Source organism: Oxyura jamaicensis, chromosome 8 (assembly GCF_011077185.1).
Source record: "Oxyura jamaicensis isolate SHBP4307 breed ruddy duck chromosome 8, BPBGC_Ojam_1.0, whole genome shotgun sequence".
NCBI lineage: Eukaryota > Metazoa > Chordata > Aves > Anseriformes > Anatidae > Oxyura > Oxyura jamaicensis.
This window is the reverse complement of record NC_048900.1, coordinates 11690078-11707959: the sequence shown is the minus strand read 5'-3', so window position 1 is coordinate 11707959 and position 17882 is coordinate 11690078. Positions and strand designations below refer to the sequence as shown.

The following is a 17882-nucleotide window of genomic DNA, read 5'->3' as shown; positions in this document are numbered from 1 at the left end:
GCTTGCACAGACGTGCTTTTGCTTCACAGCGGCCAGGGTGGTTTCTGTGAGCTGTGCCCGTACCAAGCAGGCTTTGGGGCAGCTGGGAGAGGCGCTGGGCTGCCCGGAATGGCAGCGCCTGTTAGGCGAGGCAGCCCCGCGTGGGGCCTGGCTCTGAACCTCAGGTTCTTGTCTGAGTTATCCGAAATCAAGGAAACACAGGTGAATTTCAGTATTGTGCAGAGCAGCAGGAGCGATGCATTCCTTTGCTTTTTCTTTCTTACCCGTATCAGATTGCAGGTCTCAGGTATTCCTCTGAACGACCGCAGAACTCCTAACGCAGCACGGGCTCTAACTGGGTTTTTAATTCCCCAGCTTCCGAAGGGGACGCGTGCCTTTCGGCAAAGGGGCCTTGTGGAGGAGAGCGGGGAGAAGCTGCGGGAGCCGTGAGGCGGGACCGGGGGGCACCGGGGCTGCAGCCGGCCGAGCCCCGAGGGTCAAGCTCGGCTCCTGCTTGGGCTCCAAGGGCTCCCGGCAGCCGGGCGGGCGCTGGGTGCCTGAGGATTCACTGGCCTCTAGCGGTGAGTGCACGCAGCAGTCGCAGCAAGCATCTCAGCCGTGTGCCAGTGCAGGTTTACTTACAAACTCAGCAGAACACCTCAAGCGGGTTTCCGACGCTCCTTTTGCCTGCTGGGCTCCTCAAGTGGGAGGGGATCCTGGGCTCCTGCCCAGCAAGGGCAAGCCGCCGGCAGTGGGCTTTCTTTTTGTGGTTTGGGGGCTTCAGGAGGCTGCAGAGCATGGCCTGAGAGCGACTGGTGCTCACCTACATCGGGGCAAGGAGAGGGGTGTAAAACTTGAGTGCAAGATAAAAGTGAGGCTCGATGTTACAGATCATGCAGAACATGAAACTTCAGAGACTGACTTCAAACTGTTTTCTGAAGTTGTATACATGATGCTACCAATGGCTGTGTTGCATACATCCCCTTTTCATTACTCTGTGGCATTTTGGCCTCCTGTAAAGAGGTCTTTACACTGAGTTTGCCTGTGCAGTTGAATTCCCTGGGCTGCCTTCTTTGCACCCAGCCTTCTCGGAGCACTGGCAGGGCGCCTTGCACAGCGAGGTGTGGAGCTCCAGCCTGAAAGTCCTGAAGCAAAGTGACTTTTTAGGCGTTTTTTTGTTTGTTTGTTTGTTTTAATTTTTTTTTATTATTTTTTGTCGCTGTAATGGCTGTGACTGAATGGAAATGCTGGAAGACTCCTATCTGCCACAGCTTTACCAAACAGCTTCCTGCCATAGGAATGCTACTGAGCCCTTCTCAATTAAACACCCATCCCTTTGAACTTGCCCTCCCTTCTTCAAGCCTGCCTGCCTTGCTCCCAGTCTCTCCTCCTGTGTCTCTCCACCCTAAGTCTCAAGTAATCCAGTTTGCTAAGAGTTTGGGTACACACAGGGCCCACGCTTTTGTGAAGGAAACAGAGGGAAGATGGAGCTTGCATGAGGCTCTCGGTCTTTGCTTTTGGTTATATTCCAGTCTTAAGCAACAGCATTTATATTCTTCTTGGGCATTGCCATTTTCGTAAGTCATGCTCTAGATAACTAAGTACTCGCAGTGTACCTCACGTTGCGTTCCCCACGGGTGCCTCCCAGGATTAGCAGTTTGTCTTTTAATACGCTGAGCCAGGCGCTGCTAAGTACAGATTGCAGTTCTGGTGTGCAGCTTGCTGCAGAACCACAAAAGCGAAGGAGGGCGGTTAATGACACACGCTAATGACTCCGGGATCCCGGTTTTGTGTTCGCAGATGTGAAAGGACCACCTACGCACAGGCTGTCCTGCGGCCAGTCCCCCTACACCGACACGACAACATGGGAGAGGAAATACTGCATCCTGACCGACAGCCAGCTGGTGCTGCTCAACAGGGAGAAAGAGGTGAGAGGAATGCACGTGGGCCGCTCAGCCCATGCCTGTTGGCCTTCGTTGGTCAAATGGGAAGGCCATTTCTTCATCTCCTCCTTTTTGTTGTTGCTCATGAGGTTAGTGAAGAGCGTGAAAGGAGGGAGCTAACCTATTCTGCATGTAGGGATAGCAGTAGCGTGCACAGTCATAATCCAGCTGGCCCAGATGCCAGTTGCATGGAAGAGGTGACAGCAAGCTGCGTGCATCCACCACTCCTTGCTGGAGTTCTCTGCCCTGCATTTAACTCTGCCACTCCATCTTTCTGCATTACTGCTGCTCTTAATGGTAAGTAAAGCCACCACGGCTTTGTAAACCTGTCTCTTCACATCCGTGTGGACATGAGCTAGAGAAAGGTAGGGGAAAGGGGACGGTGGTGGTGGCTGCGTTAGAGCGCTGAGCTGCAGCGGGCAGCCTTCGTGCTGTACAGTCATCCTTGCTGCAGTCAGAAGGCAAATTGTTTGAGGCAAAGGTTTGCCCTCTCTTGCGCTAAATGTAGCAAACAGGATTGGGTGGCCCTTGGCATGGAATACTCAAAGCTATTGCAACTGTCTTTGCTTTAATTATAAAATTACTGTGTGTGCTGTGTGTGTGTATATATAGCATGCAGGACTGGGCGTTGTGCCTTGGCATGAAGGTAATGTCCGTGTGGTTAAAGAATAGGCACGTTTTAGTTGATTGAAACGTTTTGAACAAATAAATGCTGATAAGTTCCCTCTCGCAGGTTACACCTCAATATGCTTTTTCTTGTTATATTTGATGTCTATGGACTCTCACACATACGTTGGCATTAGAAGTTGATAATATTTCTGGGTTTGTTTGCTCAATTGCACTGCTATAGACTTACCCTGTTTAAATATTTCAAGATAAACTATAAAGAAGGAATGATTTCAAATTACTGCAGCAGATTTTATTTTATATAAATGTCCATGAGTTTGAGTCCAATACCATGGCTTCCTACCTATTGGACATAACCTGAATTTTTGCTTTCTTCGGTATTCTTTGGAATCTTCTGTATATGGCTGGGCCCAGGCTGAGCTCATTATACCTGTTGCTGGCGTAGCACTGAATGTTATTCGTCTTAAGCTATGATCAGGTGTGTTTACAAAGGTTGAAATATTTCCCGTCATGGGGAGAGTGAGAGGAAAAGGTTTAGAGAAGGACTTCAGTTATTAGAAGGGAACATCATCAATGCTAATTTATAGGAGAGGTGATCAAATGCAGGGAAAATTGAAGACCTATATCATAATGTTTGTTTACTGCATCATTCTCTTTCTAGTCTGGCAGGAATGTCACCTAGGGAATTAAAGTATAACCTGAAAAAACTTACAGATGTGAGAATTAACCCTAAAGCTGTACTATACCAGCATAGCTGGGCTAAAAGGAGGCATCTCATTAAAGAAATGTAATTGGAAAAAAAAACACTGGCTCATATCAGAAATAATTATCTGAAGGTGGTAACCATGCTCTTATGGGTTGTTAATTTCTCTTACCACATACAGTTAAAAACATTTAGCCAGAAGTCAGATAAGCCTCTTGCTTAGATCCTGAGGAGTAAATATGGGGAGTCTAATGCATCACTGATGTAAAGTCCTTATATATGACATTTAAATACACTCTGCTTTTGCCTGTTTTCTGCCAGAAGGTGGAGAAATTCAGTACTGGGGCGTGCACAGCAAGGGCTTTAAGTATAGTAAAGGAAATCTTTGCACTGTGCTCTCAAAGGAGTGCTGCCAACACTGTCACGATGAGAAATAACTTGTTTTGGAAAATGCTGCATGCAGATGAACCAGGCAGACATGCTCTGGTGCAGGTGTGGCTCCACATGCTGATAATGGGATTTGCTTCAGAAGCTAGTAGCTGGAGTCATATTTGCCATTCTGATTTTCAAGTAATTGGGCCTCGTGTAAGTGAAAGGAAAAAGGGAACTCCTTGCAGAGTCATAAGTACTGTACAGGAAAATACCTTGCAGAGTCGTAAGTACTTTATAGGAAAATAAAAGGTTGTTTTAATCTACTTCTGCGTCTGTACGCATGGCAGCGTAGTTACGATCTCCTAAAGAAACACAGAACGGCTACACTGGTAGAACTGCTCGGCAAGAGCCGGTGCTCCGGATTTGCACCTTTAATGCCCCCGAAACAGAAGCGTCCCTTGTAGCTTTCATGGGACAGGGAAGGGGAGGCGACTAGTGCAAGTCATTCAGAGGTGAAAGGCTCCATGAAATGTGATCTCCAGGCAGGAGCAAACAAAGGCCTAAGGCAGCACTGGGGGAGATGCTCGAGGAACGTAATGATGGAAAGGTATGCAGGAGGAGAATGGGAAAGGCCCTGGTGGGACCACAGGCACCCCCATCCTAAACAAAGGGCAGAGTTAAATGCGTAAGGAAAATGGAAATTACTAAAAGAGGAAAACAGAAAATTATGTCTAGAATAAAATGATTGGAAAGGTGACACTGGAGGAAGTCTTTTTAACCTGAAATGAGGTGAGATGGGCAACAGGAAGCTGAAGAGGGAGAGGTTCCTGCTCCAGATGTGGAAATTGCCAACAGGTCAGATTTCTTTGCACTGTTGATGAGGATCTTAGGAAGAATGTGAGGCATGGAATGATCTGCATCATTAAGGGCTGGGTGTGAGGGAAGGAGGAAGAGATGCTAACAGCAGAGTGCCCTTTCAGCCGACAGGGAGCACCTGCATCATCAAAAGGCTGGGGGAATTTGAACACTGCAAGTCTGAAGCATCTCGTTTTATTGTCTATGCATCTGCTTTGTTACTTCACAGAGCAAAAATCCAAGAAGCTTAGACCATGTGAAGTTGAAAAGGAACAGAAGTGTTTGATGTGTATGATCTTTGTAGAATTATTATGCAAGTATGAATGTCAAAGCCCAAAAGTAGGAAAACATACAAAATGCAAACAGGTAAATGAGAGGTGTCTCTGTTGTTTCAGGTAAATGCTAGCATGGGTTTCTTTCAGTTAAAATACTGCATTATGAATCGCACAGTTTTATTTTAAGGTGGAGGGAACAGAACAGAAGGAAGCCAAGTAATAATTAAACTTTTTTCTTCTAACATCCTCCCTCTCCCTCTCTGTACAGCTTTATTGACAGGGCAGTTTGGATGGTCTGTGTGCAGACAGATCTTGCACTGTGCAAGCCCAACAGTAGGTTGGAAATCAGAGACATTTCGAGGTACAACTTGATCCAAAAATATCTGTAATTGCTTAGACAAAAGTAGTCTGAAAGTATCACCTTGTGCAGCATAGATAAATACTAATTTCTTGACACCTTGTCATCTTCATACAATGAAAATGGGTGAGACTGGAGAATGGAGATTATTAATGAAGGGAAGAGATCGAGGCCCAAAAAAGTAAGTAGAAAGAAAACAAATCCCTGCAGGGACATGAGAGACGACTTAGCAAGTAAGGAGTCTCGAGTGACAGAAGCAGTGCAATTACTAGAACATCTCGTGGTGTGGCAATATCTAGCAACACCTTCTAAGACTAGGAGAACAGGTCTGGGCTGATTCTCTTACAAATCAGCTTTTTTTTAAAATTATTTTTTTCCTATGAGGAAGACAATTTCTCACTGTCAGGAAGCTGTCGATGTTCTCATCGTTGCTGAAACCTGTTCCATAGGGAAGAGCTGTGAGGACATACTTTTAAAGAGGACACAGGAAAAGGTGGCTGCAAAAACCAGCAGCATTTAAACAGGAAAAGGGAATGAGTCAGTGGCTCTGATCAGTGGTTTCAGATAGATAATCCATTGCACAGCACTTTCACGAGGGATGTGACAAATGGCTGCATCTGGTTTGGGGCTGCTTTTTAGTTAGTCATTGTCTGTAACTTGGCTGCTGTCCTGCAGAATCTTTTAATTTTGTGTTCAGCTGCAAACGGAGATGAAAATCACTTTTCGCTGTGTTAGACTCTTATTTTCCTTCCCACACTTCCCTCATTTTTCTATTGGATCGGGAGGCATTTTTAATCAAGGGCAAAGTAGAGCTAAGATCTGCATTCACCATTTGCCATGACAAGGTTGGCTCCTTACTGGTGCTGGTGGCAGAGGCCAGCAGCGGGACATCTCCGGTGGGTTTTTTCCACTTGTCCATCTCCTGCAACTGACACCGGTCGTGGAGTGACAGCGATGCTCCCGAGAGAGAGTCGTAGCAAGAGCAGACAGCGGTGAGCGGTGCCCCAGGGGAAGTTTTCAGAGGCGCCCCACGCCATCCGCAGAACTCGTCACATTGGCATTTACAGCACGTCTGGTTGGCGTGGAAGTGCGAGTTTGTCAAAGCTGAACTCAGTCATAAGAAAAGATTGCTTCAATTCCCAAATGAGTTTAATTGTTTGTTTTCCAAAGTCCCCAAGGAAGGTAAGAATTGAAGTGAAGAGCTTTCCATTATCTGTTTGTTGTTGCGATTCCCAACTTATTGATTATCGTTTCAGAAGAGGCTGCAAGCTCTCAAGTGTTTTTTTTTTTTTGGTCATGAATCAGTCTTTCCAGTCTGAAAAAAAATCTATCTGCAATGAAGAAACTCTTTCCTGCCTACTTTTTTTTTTTTTTTTTAAAGAGACCAGTTTCCTCTACCTTTAAGTGGCATTAAATGCTTGTGGAGCTGTTACTCAGTTTCTTCTGAAATCTCTTCATCATCAAGCTAGAGATCCCAAACACAGCGTTTATACTTAAAAAGCACATTCAGTGGCAGGTCAGCTGTGATGCCGTTCAAGAGATGAGAATTCGAGCTGTGAACATGCCCTCATTAAAATTTGAAAATCCAAAGAACCAAAGGAACGTGGCCAGTGATCAAAATGGTGAAGATTGTCCGAATTGCCAACAGGTCAGCTCAGGGCTGGGCGACTCCCAGGTCAGTGAAGTCTTGGCAGGCCACAGAACAAAAACCGAAGGTAACAAAGCTGTACAAAGAAAATTGGTGGAAGCCTAAATTGCAGCTCAGTCCTGTCTTTGCAGCACTTTGTTGTCCTCTGATCCACGGCTGAGATGCTTGCTGGGGCGGCAGGGGCTGGAGGAGGGCGGGCAGATGTTGATGTATTGCTGTTTGCACAGCGTCTGGTTGTGCACTTGCCTTTGAGTGCCACCCGATCTTTGAATCCCTTTGACCTACCCCGGGCTGGTTTATTTATGTGCTTAGGAACGCACCCAGTCCACAGAGGTGCAGCGCTGCTGGCCAAGCTCGCTTCGCACATTTGTGAAGCTGGATTTTTCAGAGCTGGCTGATCTTGCACTGAGCAACAAACAGCAGCAAGGTAGGCTTGGAATTGTGTGGTTTTTAGTGTCAGTGCAGGCTGAGACTATGGTTTTGGAGGTGTGTTATTTTAAATAACACTGCAGTGTCAGACTAAAGTTTTGTGGCTCCTTTGCTACTTTAATCTCATCCATGGAATCATGAGATGTACATGTGCAGGCGTAGATTGAGCTGTGCGGCACAGAAGTGGTGTTCCTCCTCGTGCAGCTTACACAATTCCTCAAGCAAATAACCAGTAGTAGGTGTTTCTCAAGCCCTTGTGAACACACCAACAAGTGCAATCTTTTGCTGTGTCGCGCCAGGTGAACGTTGCTACACCAACGAACCTTCTGTAGGGTGCAGCCCAACTGCATTTTCCCGGTCTGGGCAAATGGTAAGTACAAAAGGCAGCGTGACTCAGAGTCAGGACTGAGCCCTCGGACACTCTTCCTGCTAATGGCTAGGTCCTCTTTGAAGATAAATCCTATCTCTGGTATGCAGAAGTAGGTTTGTTTTTGACACCGGCTGCCTGTTTGCTTTTCCCAAGGGCACAAAGGACAGCGCAGCCCCAGCCACCATCCTCCTCCTCACCCCAGCAGCAAAAACCTGCCTTCATAGCATCCTGGCTGTTGTCACCATCCCTATACACGCCATAGCAGTGTGGTACTAGCAGCTTTTTCACGTTTTTGGATTAAAAGAATGTTTCTGTCCTGTGTCAGAAAGGTCCCAAAGGTACTGAAGTGCCTACTCGTAGCTGTTCCAGAGATACGGCGTGCAGCAAGCCCCCAAAAAGTGCTCCGGAGGAAATCGGGAGAGGCAGACCAGGCAGTCAGCAGAAGAGCATGTAGAAGGGAATAAGACTAAGTGGCGTCTCCAGATGAAAACTGAAAATCTAATCTGTGATCTTGATTGAATGAGTGTAGCATAAACTAACAAAATTAGTCTCTGCTTAACTTCCTAATGGGCTTCGCCCAGCTATCATTCAGCAAAGGACCTGCTGTAAAAATCTACTGGTGAAGAAAGTGGCCTTCACAGAGTAACCACCAGGGATTTGGGAAACTTGTTTTAAAAAATGAGCACTGTTGGAAGGAGACAAATAGACTGGCATAGTAACAAATAGCATTAAAAATGACCTTATGAGAATGCTAAGTGCTTGAAAGTCAGGAAATGCCAGAAGTCGTTTGTGAGAGCCAGTGTAGTGCAGCCTGTTTCTAAAATAGTACAGTATCATATACATCTTTTGCAACCTTCTGTACAAATGAATAATATCTTTTTGCTTGCTATTAATACTCTGTTTTCGGAGATGCTTGGAGATATGAAAGGAAATACGACGGGTTTCTATTCCTCAAGCTGCAAGTTGTGTTTTTTCCAGAGCTGTCTGAAAACAATTGCAGCATGACATGCCTCACGGCTGTAACGTTAGAGCCAATGTCCTCACTAGAAGCGTGCTGGGACCGAGGGGTTGTGCCTGCCTCTGGCCCCTGGCTGCTGCACCTCTCCCTCACCCCCTGGGCTTCTTCCTGCAGGCGATGTCCGGGCTTACAGGGCAGCCCCATCAGGGTACGGGCTGTTACGGGATGTGGTAAGACCCCAGGGAGACAGCTTTAGGGTTAGACAGGTCGTCTCTGAATAACGGTGCTGTAACCAATACGGATCAGGAGCACGATTAGCCGTGTTGTTGGGAGCACTGCGGTCATTCGGTCGTCCAGCCAGATCAGAACAGCAGGTCCGGTAATTCACCAGCACGGGGCTAACAGTAATTTGTGAGCATGCAGAGACCTCCATAGCCGAGGGCATACCCACGGTGAGCAGGCAGGCCAGCAGGAAGCAGGGCATGGCTGACTGGGGGTAACTGGCAGGCTCAGAAGTTCCCGGTTCCCTGCTCAGTGTCTTCTCCTGGTGCCACATTGTGCAAGCACCAGGTGGATTTGTCAGCCAGCACGTCCCAGCTCTGGTCCCTCTTGGGGACACCCTCTTGGGTGTCCTGGGGCACACAGAAGTGCCCTGAACAGCGCTGGCCCCACGTGCTCCTTGCCAGTGACCCAGCAGAGGCAAGGATGGTCACCGTGGGCCAAGAGCTTGTTCTGCTCCCTTCTGGAAACACCCTTTTTCCGTGTAGTTTCTGTCTTAGTTATCCTCTCTTTCACCAGTTTGAATAATCTTTGTTGTCTTCTGGACCTGTTCAGAACAATCTGTATGTGCTTCTGAGGGGTAAAGCGAAGGATGAACGTTTTCCAGCGGCATGTGTGGCTCGTGCTGTAGCGAGCAGGCAGCTCGCTGAAGTTGTTGTCTGTGTGCGTTCCTGTACGCAAAGTGACCGCTGCTCCGATTGATCGCATCAACAAAATCAGGATGCGCAAAGCTGTGCGTATAAATCTGCAAAGCAGTTGGGTTCGCTTCCTTACCCCTCAAATCCCTTTTTACATTTTCCTGTTTGGGTTAGGAGTAGGTCAGGCTCATCTCTTGTTTTCTGTTGAGCAAGGAGGCTGCACTGCTTGGGCTCTTGTAGAGCTGTTGGTTGTTCTGAATGCCCTGCAGCTGTAGTGACAGGTAGCTCAAGTTACCTCTGCTTTTGCAGCATAAACACCTCTCTAGAAAGACGTCATCATTCAGGCAGGTGTTTAAAGGCAGAGGGGAAGGGGGGAGCAAACCCTGAGGGGTCAAGTGCTGCCAACATTTCAGATGAGAAACAAGATTTTTAGACATTCATTACTTTTGAAGATAACTTGCATCCAGAACTTTGTGTGCTGAGAGTTCTCTGCAGCTGGGACCCCAAGCCTTTAGTAGACCCTTCTGAGGGTTTTGTGAGCGTACTTCTGTGAGCGTGCTGAGGGTGTTTAGGAAGACTTTAACTTAATTTGAATAGAAGCTACTCCCTTTCTTGACATGGCCAATATCACCAGCTGAATGCCTGTTCTCCTCCCTCATGCTGCAGCTGATCGGTGAGTATGTCTGTGCAGAGACTGGAAAAATTGCTTTTGTAACCTGAGTTTCACGTGCAGCCAGCAGCCTCGGCTTGGATTTCCCTGTGTTTTAGTGGGCATGACAGGGTAGCAATGGGTCCGGCACGAGGAAACAGATTTTGCAAAGCAGCACTGCCCTGTTATTCAGGTGGGTTGGTTTGTTGTTACTTGATACCTGTGCGTTGCAGGGTGCTGCACACCTGTGTGCGGTCCTGTGCGGGCTGTGCACCCGCACTGCTCAACGCTCCAGTGCTCACCCACCTCTTTTCAGGGATTTCCTGGTAAGGCCAGCCATGCTGAGCTGCGTCTGAACATTATTACCAGATCAGCAGAAAGTTAACTTCTCGACGAGATGGCACCTTAACAGCTGTTGGCATCCTTTTCACGCAGGTGCCGATGGATGGGGCGCAGGAGCCGCAGGATGCTACCAAAGGGCGCTGCCTGCGCCGGACAGTGAGCGTGCCCTCCGAGGGCCAATTCCCCGAGTACCCACCAGATGGGGCCGCCAAACTGGGTAAGTGGAAACCTCAACTGCAGCAGATTGATTTTAATTTCTAGCCGCACGCTTTATCGCACAGTGCCGCTTCCCAGGCAGCATCCTTGCAAAGGAGCCTGCTGAGGTCCATTGCGCTGCAGCCAGGTGTTGGTGGAGGTCGCAGCCGTGTTTTTAAATGCCTAGCTTCAAAGGGACTTCAGCAGCAGGATTTGTCCAAACGTCACTGAGATTGGTTGGTATGGGGTGTCAGAGGAGCTGGGCTGCTGTGGCACGCGTGGAGGTTTGTGACTGTGTGTGAGGGATTACTGGACAGCCCCAAGGTGTGCGGCTGAGAGCTGCTGAGTGCAGATCAATAGGAACGCAACATTTACTTGTAGTTTTAAGGTGGTTCCACAGTTTGTTTTAGAACTGTTATGTTGTTATGGCTTACGTCACTTCTGAGTGTCTCTGGAATTTCCTTTGCTTCATATTTCAGTAACAAGTACTAGATAACAGGTTTTTCTCTAACATACCTCATGCCTGTTCAGGGCGCAGTTCCTAAAAGAACCAACAACTGCCTGCTGCTGCTGGCTATAATTATACACATTGAAATCTAAGGAAAGCAAAAAAGGAAGGGCAGGTATTAAAATGACAGACAAAAGCTCTCTTGGGGTGGTTTCCCAAGTCTAGTTTTGACCCCATTCTCCAGGGTTTTCCTCCCCTCTTTTTTTCCACCCTACCTATGGCTGCGTAAAGTGCATCATTCCAGCTCTTGGCAGAAGCAAGGAGGAGTGAGGGGAGGCAGCAGCCATGCATGAGGGAGTTCTTTCCATTTCCACCTCATGCAGGAAACTTTCCTGGGCATAGGCTGTGAGCAACTGATAGAGTCTAGGAGTAATTCTTCTTTAGTTCAGCTGTAGAATATTAATCTTGGGAGAGATGGAGCTATGACAAAAAAACGATTATGCATCTCTGAACAGTAAAACAGCCGTGATAACATTGTTATCAGAGGTGAAGAGCAGGTGAGGTATTTTTCATTTCATAGGCTCATCTGCATTTTATGCCAAATAATGTTGTTCTGTAAGTATATTGCGCACAAGTCATTTAAAGAGAAAGTTCTGTGAGGCTACACATAGAAAATCCCTCTCTTCTAGATAGTTAATTAACAGGTGCAAGGGGGTAGCACTTACTTGCTTATACTTGCCAATATCACTACTTAACTCTCCCCTGTTTGGGGAGGCGGATAGGGTTGTATTTTTTGTTTTTGTTTGACTCATGGATTAGGAGTCTGAGAAGAAAGGGGGCAGGTCAGTGATTTAGGGAGGAAAATTGCAAAATACTTGGGGATGAAAGATGTAAACAATGCTCTTACTGTATTTGTTTGTGGCATTTCAAATGCAACTCCAGATCATCTTGTTTTGCCATATGAACCAATATTCATTCTTTTTTTTTTTTTTGGAAATAAAACCAGCATGAAACACATTTACACTGTGTTAAGGGCAAAACACCTCCCAGGCGCAAGGCTAGTGAGATGAGCGGGGAATCGCACTGCAGCCAATCTGCGCTCAGCAGTGGATGTTATTTGCAACTTTGCAAGCCAGAAAGACCTTTACAATCCAGGGGCTTCAAGTGCCTTCCTTTTCTATACCATGTGCAAAAAAACGTGGGGAAGAATTTACAGACTTCAGTGAGCATCTGAATAGCTGGAAATCCAAGTGTTAGATTTTAAAATGTGACCTTGTAACCTTCTTCATTTTTCTTAAATTGCCACGGGGAATAGATGACTGCTCTTTGAGTATGTGCATTGCTGTGTTTTTTGCTACAATTTTAGGTCGGTGTGGTGTGCTACTTGGTGTATGCCTGGCAGGAATCTATTAAAAGTACAAGGGAAACCCATATCCACACGGTCTTCTCCATGTGAGATCTGCAACGGGAGAAAATATAGACGTCAACAAAGTCTGTAGCTAAAGGAAGAGGGCATGCAGTGGGTGAGGAGGAGGAAAGGCATGAGCTGCAGAGAAATGGAGCAATGCCCGTGCCGTGAGGAGTGATGAGAGTAAGTGGGAGGGCTGGCTGTGTGTAACCTGATTGCAGCACCCTCGGTAAGGTTCCCTTGTCTTCATGTCCTGGTTAGAAATGTCTCCTATCATGATTACAGAATCCCTGCTAGTGGAAGAAGATGGGTTGATAGAGCAGTGGGAGTAGCTTTGTGTCAGAATGTTGAACCAGAGTTCAAACCAGTGCGGGAAACTACTGAGCATCTTTATGAAGAGAAGGAAGTGGGTGGTAGCAGCCAGGACCTATCACCAGCAGTACAGATAACAATGAGACTGAAATAACTTTGGAATGGACACCAAAGCTGAAAAACAAGAGAGCTCTGTACAGCAGAGGCTGATGAAATATCTAGTAGATAAATTGCCACGCAGAGCTGATACGAGTATCGAGCTTGTCCTTGGGAAGCATGAGCATGACATGGCAATGGCAGACAGTGCATCTTATGATGATTTGTTGAGGCTTTTTTCCAAGTAAGGTTGCCATACCTCTTGTGCTTTAAAAAATAAAAATAAAAATCAGGTGATGGAATTTCTTTTCATCTCTAGCACTAGTGACATCTTTTGTAAAACCTCAGGAGTATCGTATCAGATCAATCTTTTTTTTTTTTTAATGGAGCAATTAGAACAGTGCATGTTCTTCTGGGGCTCTGCTTAATTAACAATAGTACCCATTCTGCAAATAATTGTGGCGTTCTTTATAGCACTGGGCACATATCCTTGTAGCACCATTCCTAGGAAGTGTGTGGGAGAGAAACTACCCATGTTACAGCAGAGAAGTTGAAGCAAGAGATGTGTAACTCACCAGAGGTCAACATTAAGTCAAGTGTGCTTTACTCAAGGGCTGTTGCAGTCATTCTTGCCATCTCTTTCATTTCTACTCTTGCTGCAGGGTTGGCTCAGCTGTTTGTGTGGCAGCTGCTGAACCACCATGGTTTACAGTCCTGTGTACTAAGATAGGCACCAATTTCCACATACTTCAGTACAGTAAGCTGTAATTTGTGATGGGTCAGCAGCTGCTGGAGAAGCAGCTGAGCCATCCCTTCTGTGCAGGCAGAAACCACTGTAGTCACCCCTCCATGAAAGCCGGAGGGGTGGACAAACAGATAAAGCACAAGATAGAAAGTGACTTGTTTAAAGAGGAAAAACTAGTAAGATCATCTAAAAGAAAAAAATAAAATAAAATACTCCAGAGGACGCTCTCCAGCTACTAGCTTAGGAGCTCGCCCTCTGCTTGCGTGCAGTGGAGAGACTGCTTCTAATGCTGAAATTCTTAATTCCTGTCTGGAAGGGACATTGTACATGCCGTTGTGTAATCCAGTTCTCTGTTAAATGTATGCCATGAAGTTTCCATGGTATGAAATCTCCATCACTGTAGTAATACTTACCGAGAGTGAATAGGTGCGTTCTTAAATATCTCATTTACTTGCTAGGGTTTTGTCTTGGCAGCACTTTTTGTTGAAAGTGCTTCCTTTCGGGGAAGCTAAAAATGTAGCTGTAATTTATCCCTAACTCCGGTTTGACAGCCCCTTTCCTTCTTCTTTCAAGCATTACTTTCAATGGGCTAATTTTTAAATGAAGTGTGGAGGTGTGATAGGGGCCTTAGAGACCGGTACCTCACTCAAGCGAGTCCTTCCGTTGTGCTTGCCAACATTTCTGGTGCAGAACCTCCTCTTTTTTAACAGGTGTATGGGTTTTTGTTAGGGAGATTGCATCCTTTGTAGAGGATCATTGTTGATAATAGCATATTGGAATTAACCATTCATACAGTAAAAGCGTGATTCAGATTTCCACCATTCATACTATTTGACAGACTAGTAACACAGTTACTGCTTCCTTTCCTAAAATAATCCTCTTCTCTCTTACTCTGCTTCCTTCTCACCACCTGCTCACACTAAATGAGTTGTTAAGGGGAATACATGGGGAAAGTTTTGATTCTGGCATCTGGGTGCATCTTTGTGGCATTAGTAAGAGATTTTTTGCCTGCATATGTGAAAATATCAGGAGAGATTGAAAGTGGGGAAATTGATTTATTTAATTGTTTTTAAATTATTAGGAAAATGTGTCATCAGGGGGAGAGTTTTTTGAGATTCTCTGATGCTAATGTTTATGCAAATGGATTGCAAAGGGCTAATGATTCAGAGGGCTAATGTTGATGCAAATGGATTTTCTTTTTATATTTGGAGACGAAGTCATCTGAGAAGAAACTGAAGATTTCCACTTGTTGAAACGAGTTAACCCTGTGTTTTCTCAGTCACATCTCTGACTGCTTGAACACGAGGGCTCTTGAGAAAAGATTGCAAGCACTAGCTGAAAGCAGGTCAAAGGCAAAGGTGCTCTGCAAATCTTTGTTCTGTCCTCACCTTGAGTCACTAGCATTGAGATTTTTTTTTCTGTCCCGTCACTTGGTCTAAAAAATTAGAAAATATCGTTTGTACCCTCGATGCACAATGAATGCTGGTGTGCTGGTTCTTGCCTTCATTGATCTAATTGCTCTAAACAATATTAATTTGGAGCGTACATTAGTGCTCTGGCAGAGAGCACTGGTCTGACTGAAACTTCGCTTGGCAGTAACACTGATTTAGGCTTTTTCCACCTCCCTTCCACCATGCCAGTGAGTACGTTTTTCTCCTTGCACAGCGCAATCACTTACTTCTGCAGTTACTCTTCAAGCCACTTCATTGCACGACCCTGTGGACAGCTCTGCCAGCACAACTGGCGGAATGCTTCTGCAGTAGAGACGTGCAGCCAAAGGTGAGAGGAGAGGAGGCAGGGACTCCTTCAGCTAGCTTTGTTGCTGACAGGTCTTTAGAACTGCACATTTAAAGTTTTTTGTTGTTGTTGTTGTTTTTTTTTCCTGGAAATACATTCCAGTTTCTTTGCTGGTAGGCAAGAGAATAGTCACCAAGACTGAGGACAGTCTGGGTTAACAAGCCTTATACCTTTTAGGAGCTTTTGTTCAGTCAGCTCTGTATATCCAGGGTCTGCTTGTCCTTGCATAGCTCCGCAGCTCATCTTCCACGCTTTTGGGCTGGAGTCATCACCTCTTCATCAGGGAACCAACAGGCCTTCAGTGCTTGTACAACCAATAACATGGCAACAGATCAGTTCTGTGATCTCCTGTCCTTGGCACAGTGGGTCCAGTTTCGGGCCCGCCAGTAGAAGGAGGATGCTGAGAACCTGGAGGTGGTCCAGCATTTCTTAAAAATAACAGGGAAGGAGACTGGACTGCTTTCAATGTGTTTCAATGTATGCTTCAGCTGGGAGGGCAATGCAAGTATCTAGGAAACTAGGAAACTAGACATCCTGATGTCTCAGAGATGTTTTATATGTATAGAAATATTTTATGCATATAAAAATATAGAGAAATATTTGCACATAAGGAAATTATATTGGTCACAACCTCCCTACTGTACTGCCACTGCTACATGTACAATTGTGAGATTTAGTGAAGATGAAATTTTGAGCTTCAAAAATTACATTTAACTTCTTGATCCTCTGGTTTAGTTGCACTGTTGGTGTCAATAATCACCCCCCTTTCCGCTTGCTCAAGCTTATTTTTTCAGTAAAAATTCCACTGAATTTAGAGAAAGGCATAAAAGGGCAGAAGTGTTGAAAATGAAGCACCAATCTGTTTGGGTGCCAGATCCATGCTGCATAGCTATCAGGTGACCTGTAAGATGTGCAGAAATCTGCCTCAGTGCTGTTTTAAAAGGTTATGTCCAGAGACTTGGAAATGGAGTGAGCGACAGAAGATCAGTTAAGTGTCTTCTAGTTTCCTTGCTGCCTGGCATGCACCTCTTTACAATAAATAGTTCTGCAAACCACTGCTGAGCCCTCCTACATGGGGATCATTGCACCAAGGAAATACACAATCCATGCTCTTCCTTAAGGTAAAAACTTGGCAGGAGAGAACAGACGTTAGCTGAAAAGATTTCCAGGGTTATTTCAGTAACTGCTGCTTCTAAGACACAAGGTTCTTTGCAACTAAAGCAGTCAAAGCTGAGCCTTGCTTTCTGTATATTCCATCTGGAACAAATACTTTGATGAAAGAATAAATAGACTTGCTGCATAAGTGCAGTCCTGGTGTGCTGAGGTGTGGGATAAAGACCTGAAAAGGTTTACTGCTTGGGAGGGAAAGGAGGGAGAAGGTCTGTTTTTGGAAGAACAGAGATTGTTTGTGACCTGGTCAATGAAAAAATCTGCAATGCACCAATCCCTACATGTTCAGTAAAGATTTACTTAAGAAGTATGTGGGGTTTTGAAATAACAGATTTACTCTAACTTCTAGCAAAACTGTGTGCTGAAAAGAGAGCTTTCCCTTCACCTTCCCTAACCCAACTCTGCTTGTAAAGCATATCTGTTAGAAAGTAAGGTTGAAGAAATGCAGTTGACTAGCGTCCAGTATCTCAGACTTACAGATTTGTTCTGTGTCTTGATGAAAGAATTTCCCCAATAGCACCGTCTGCTTTTTCATTGTGATGCTATGTGCAAAATAACCATCTCCTGCCAACTGTCTTGTATGGCTGGGATGCAGAATAGGGGCTTTGGGTTTAGTTCTCAAGTTGAGGGGAAGGATGTGCATGTTGTATGCACACCCGCAGCGTTATCCCTGGTGGGAAGACAGATTCAGCTGCACTGACTTGTTTGCAACTCTTTGGATTTGCCTGATTTGGGCTTGCATGAGCATGTTTGCATATACGCACACAAATGCATGAGAGAGATCCACATCTTCCTGTATACAGATCCAGGAGTCTAAAGGATCAGATTTATCACTGTCTGCTTTTTCATTTAAATTAGCACCCCGTGTTGCTTCTTTCTTTTTTTGAACTTTAAGTCTTCTGTATCAAAAATCTCCCTCAAAAGGTTCCTAACAGCTGAAAGGTGACTGAGAGCAGTGCAGTGAGCACCATTCTGCACTTGCATGGTTTGACACGGCTCCCTGGTGGCCAAAGAGCTGCCTGTGTTTCCCTATGCCACAGGTGGGTATTGTGCACTTTTAGCCATGTGGCCCTGTTGTTGCATTGCACCTCAGTCCTAGCCCACCAGCGTTGCCACAACTCCTGTGTGAGCCTTTTGTGAGGTAAGATCTGCAGCCCTCACTTCACGGAATAGCACAAGCAAGGGTTTGCTAAAGCCTTAACCCTTTGCCTGGTTTACTTTCTGGTGTAACGGATCACTCTGCTAGTGCTGTCACTACTGGGTATGTTTAGCAGGGACTGATCTAT

At 45.7% G+C, this 17882-nt stretch overlaps 1 protein-coding gene across 5 annotated transcripts in view; it reads left to right on the top strand.

The window, feature by feature from the left end:
• The window catches only part of RASAL2 (RAS protein activator like 2), a 142727-nt gene that overhangs the window by 39726 nt on the left and 85119 nt on the right, over nucleotides 1-17882 (top strand). For all 5 annotated transcript variants that reach the window (XM_035333750.1, XM_035333746.1, XM_035333748.1 and 2 more), the window contains exons 2-3: nucleotides 1780-1907; nucleotides 10519-10642. In XM_035333750.1, coding sequence (XP_035189641.1) covers nucleotides 1780-1907; nucleotides 10519-10642 — 252 coding nt within the window. The remainder of the gene's footprint in view (nucleotides 1-1779; nucleotides 1908-10518; nucleotides 10643-17882) is intronic.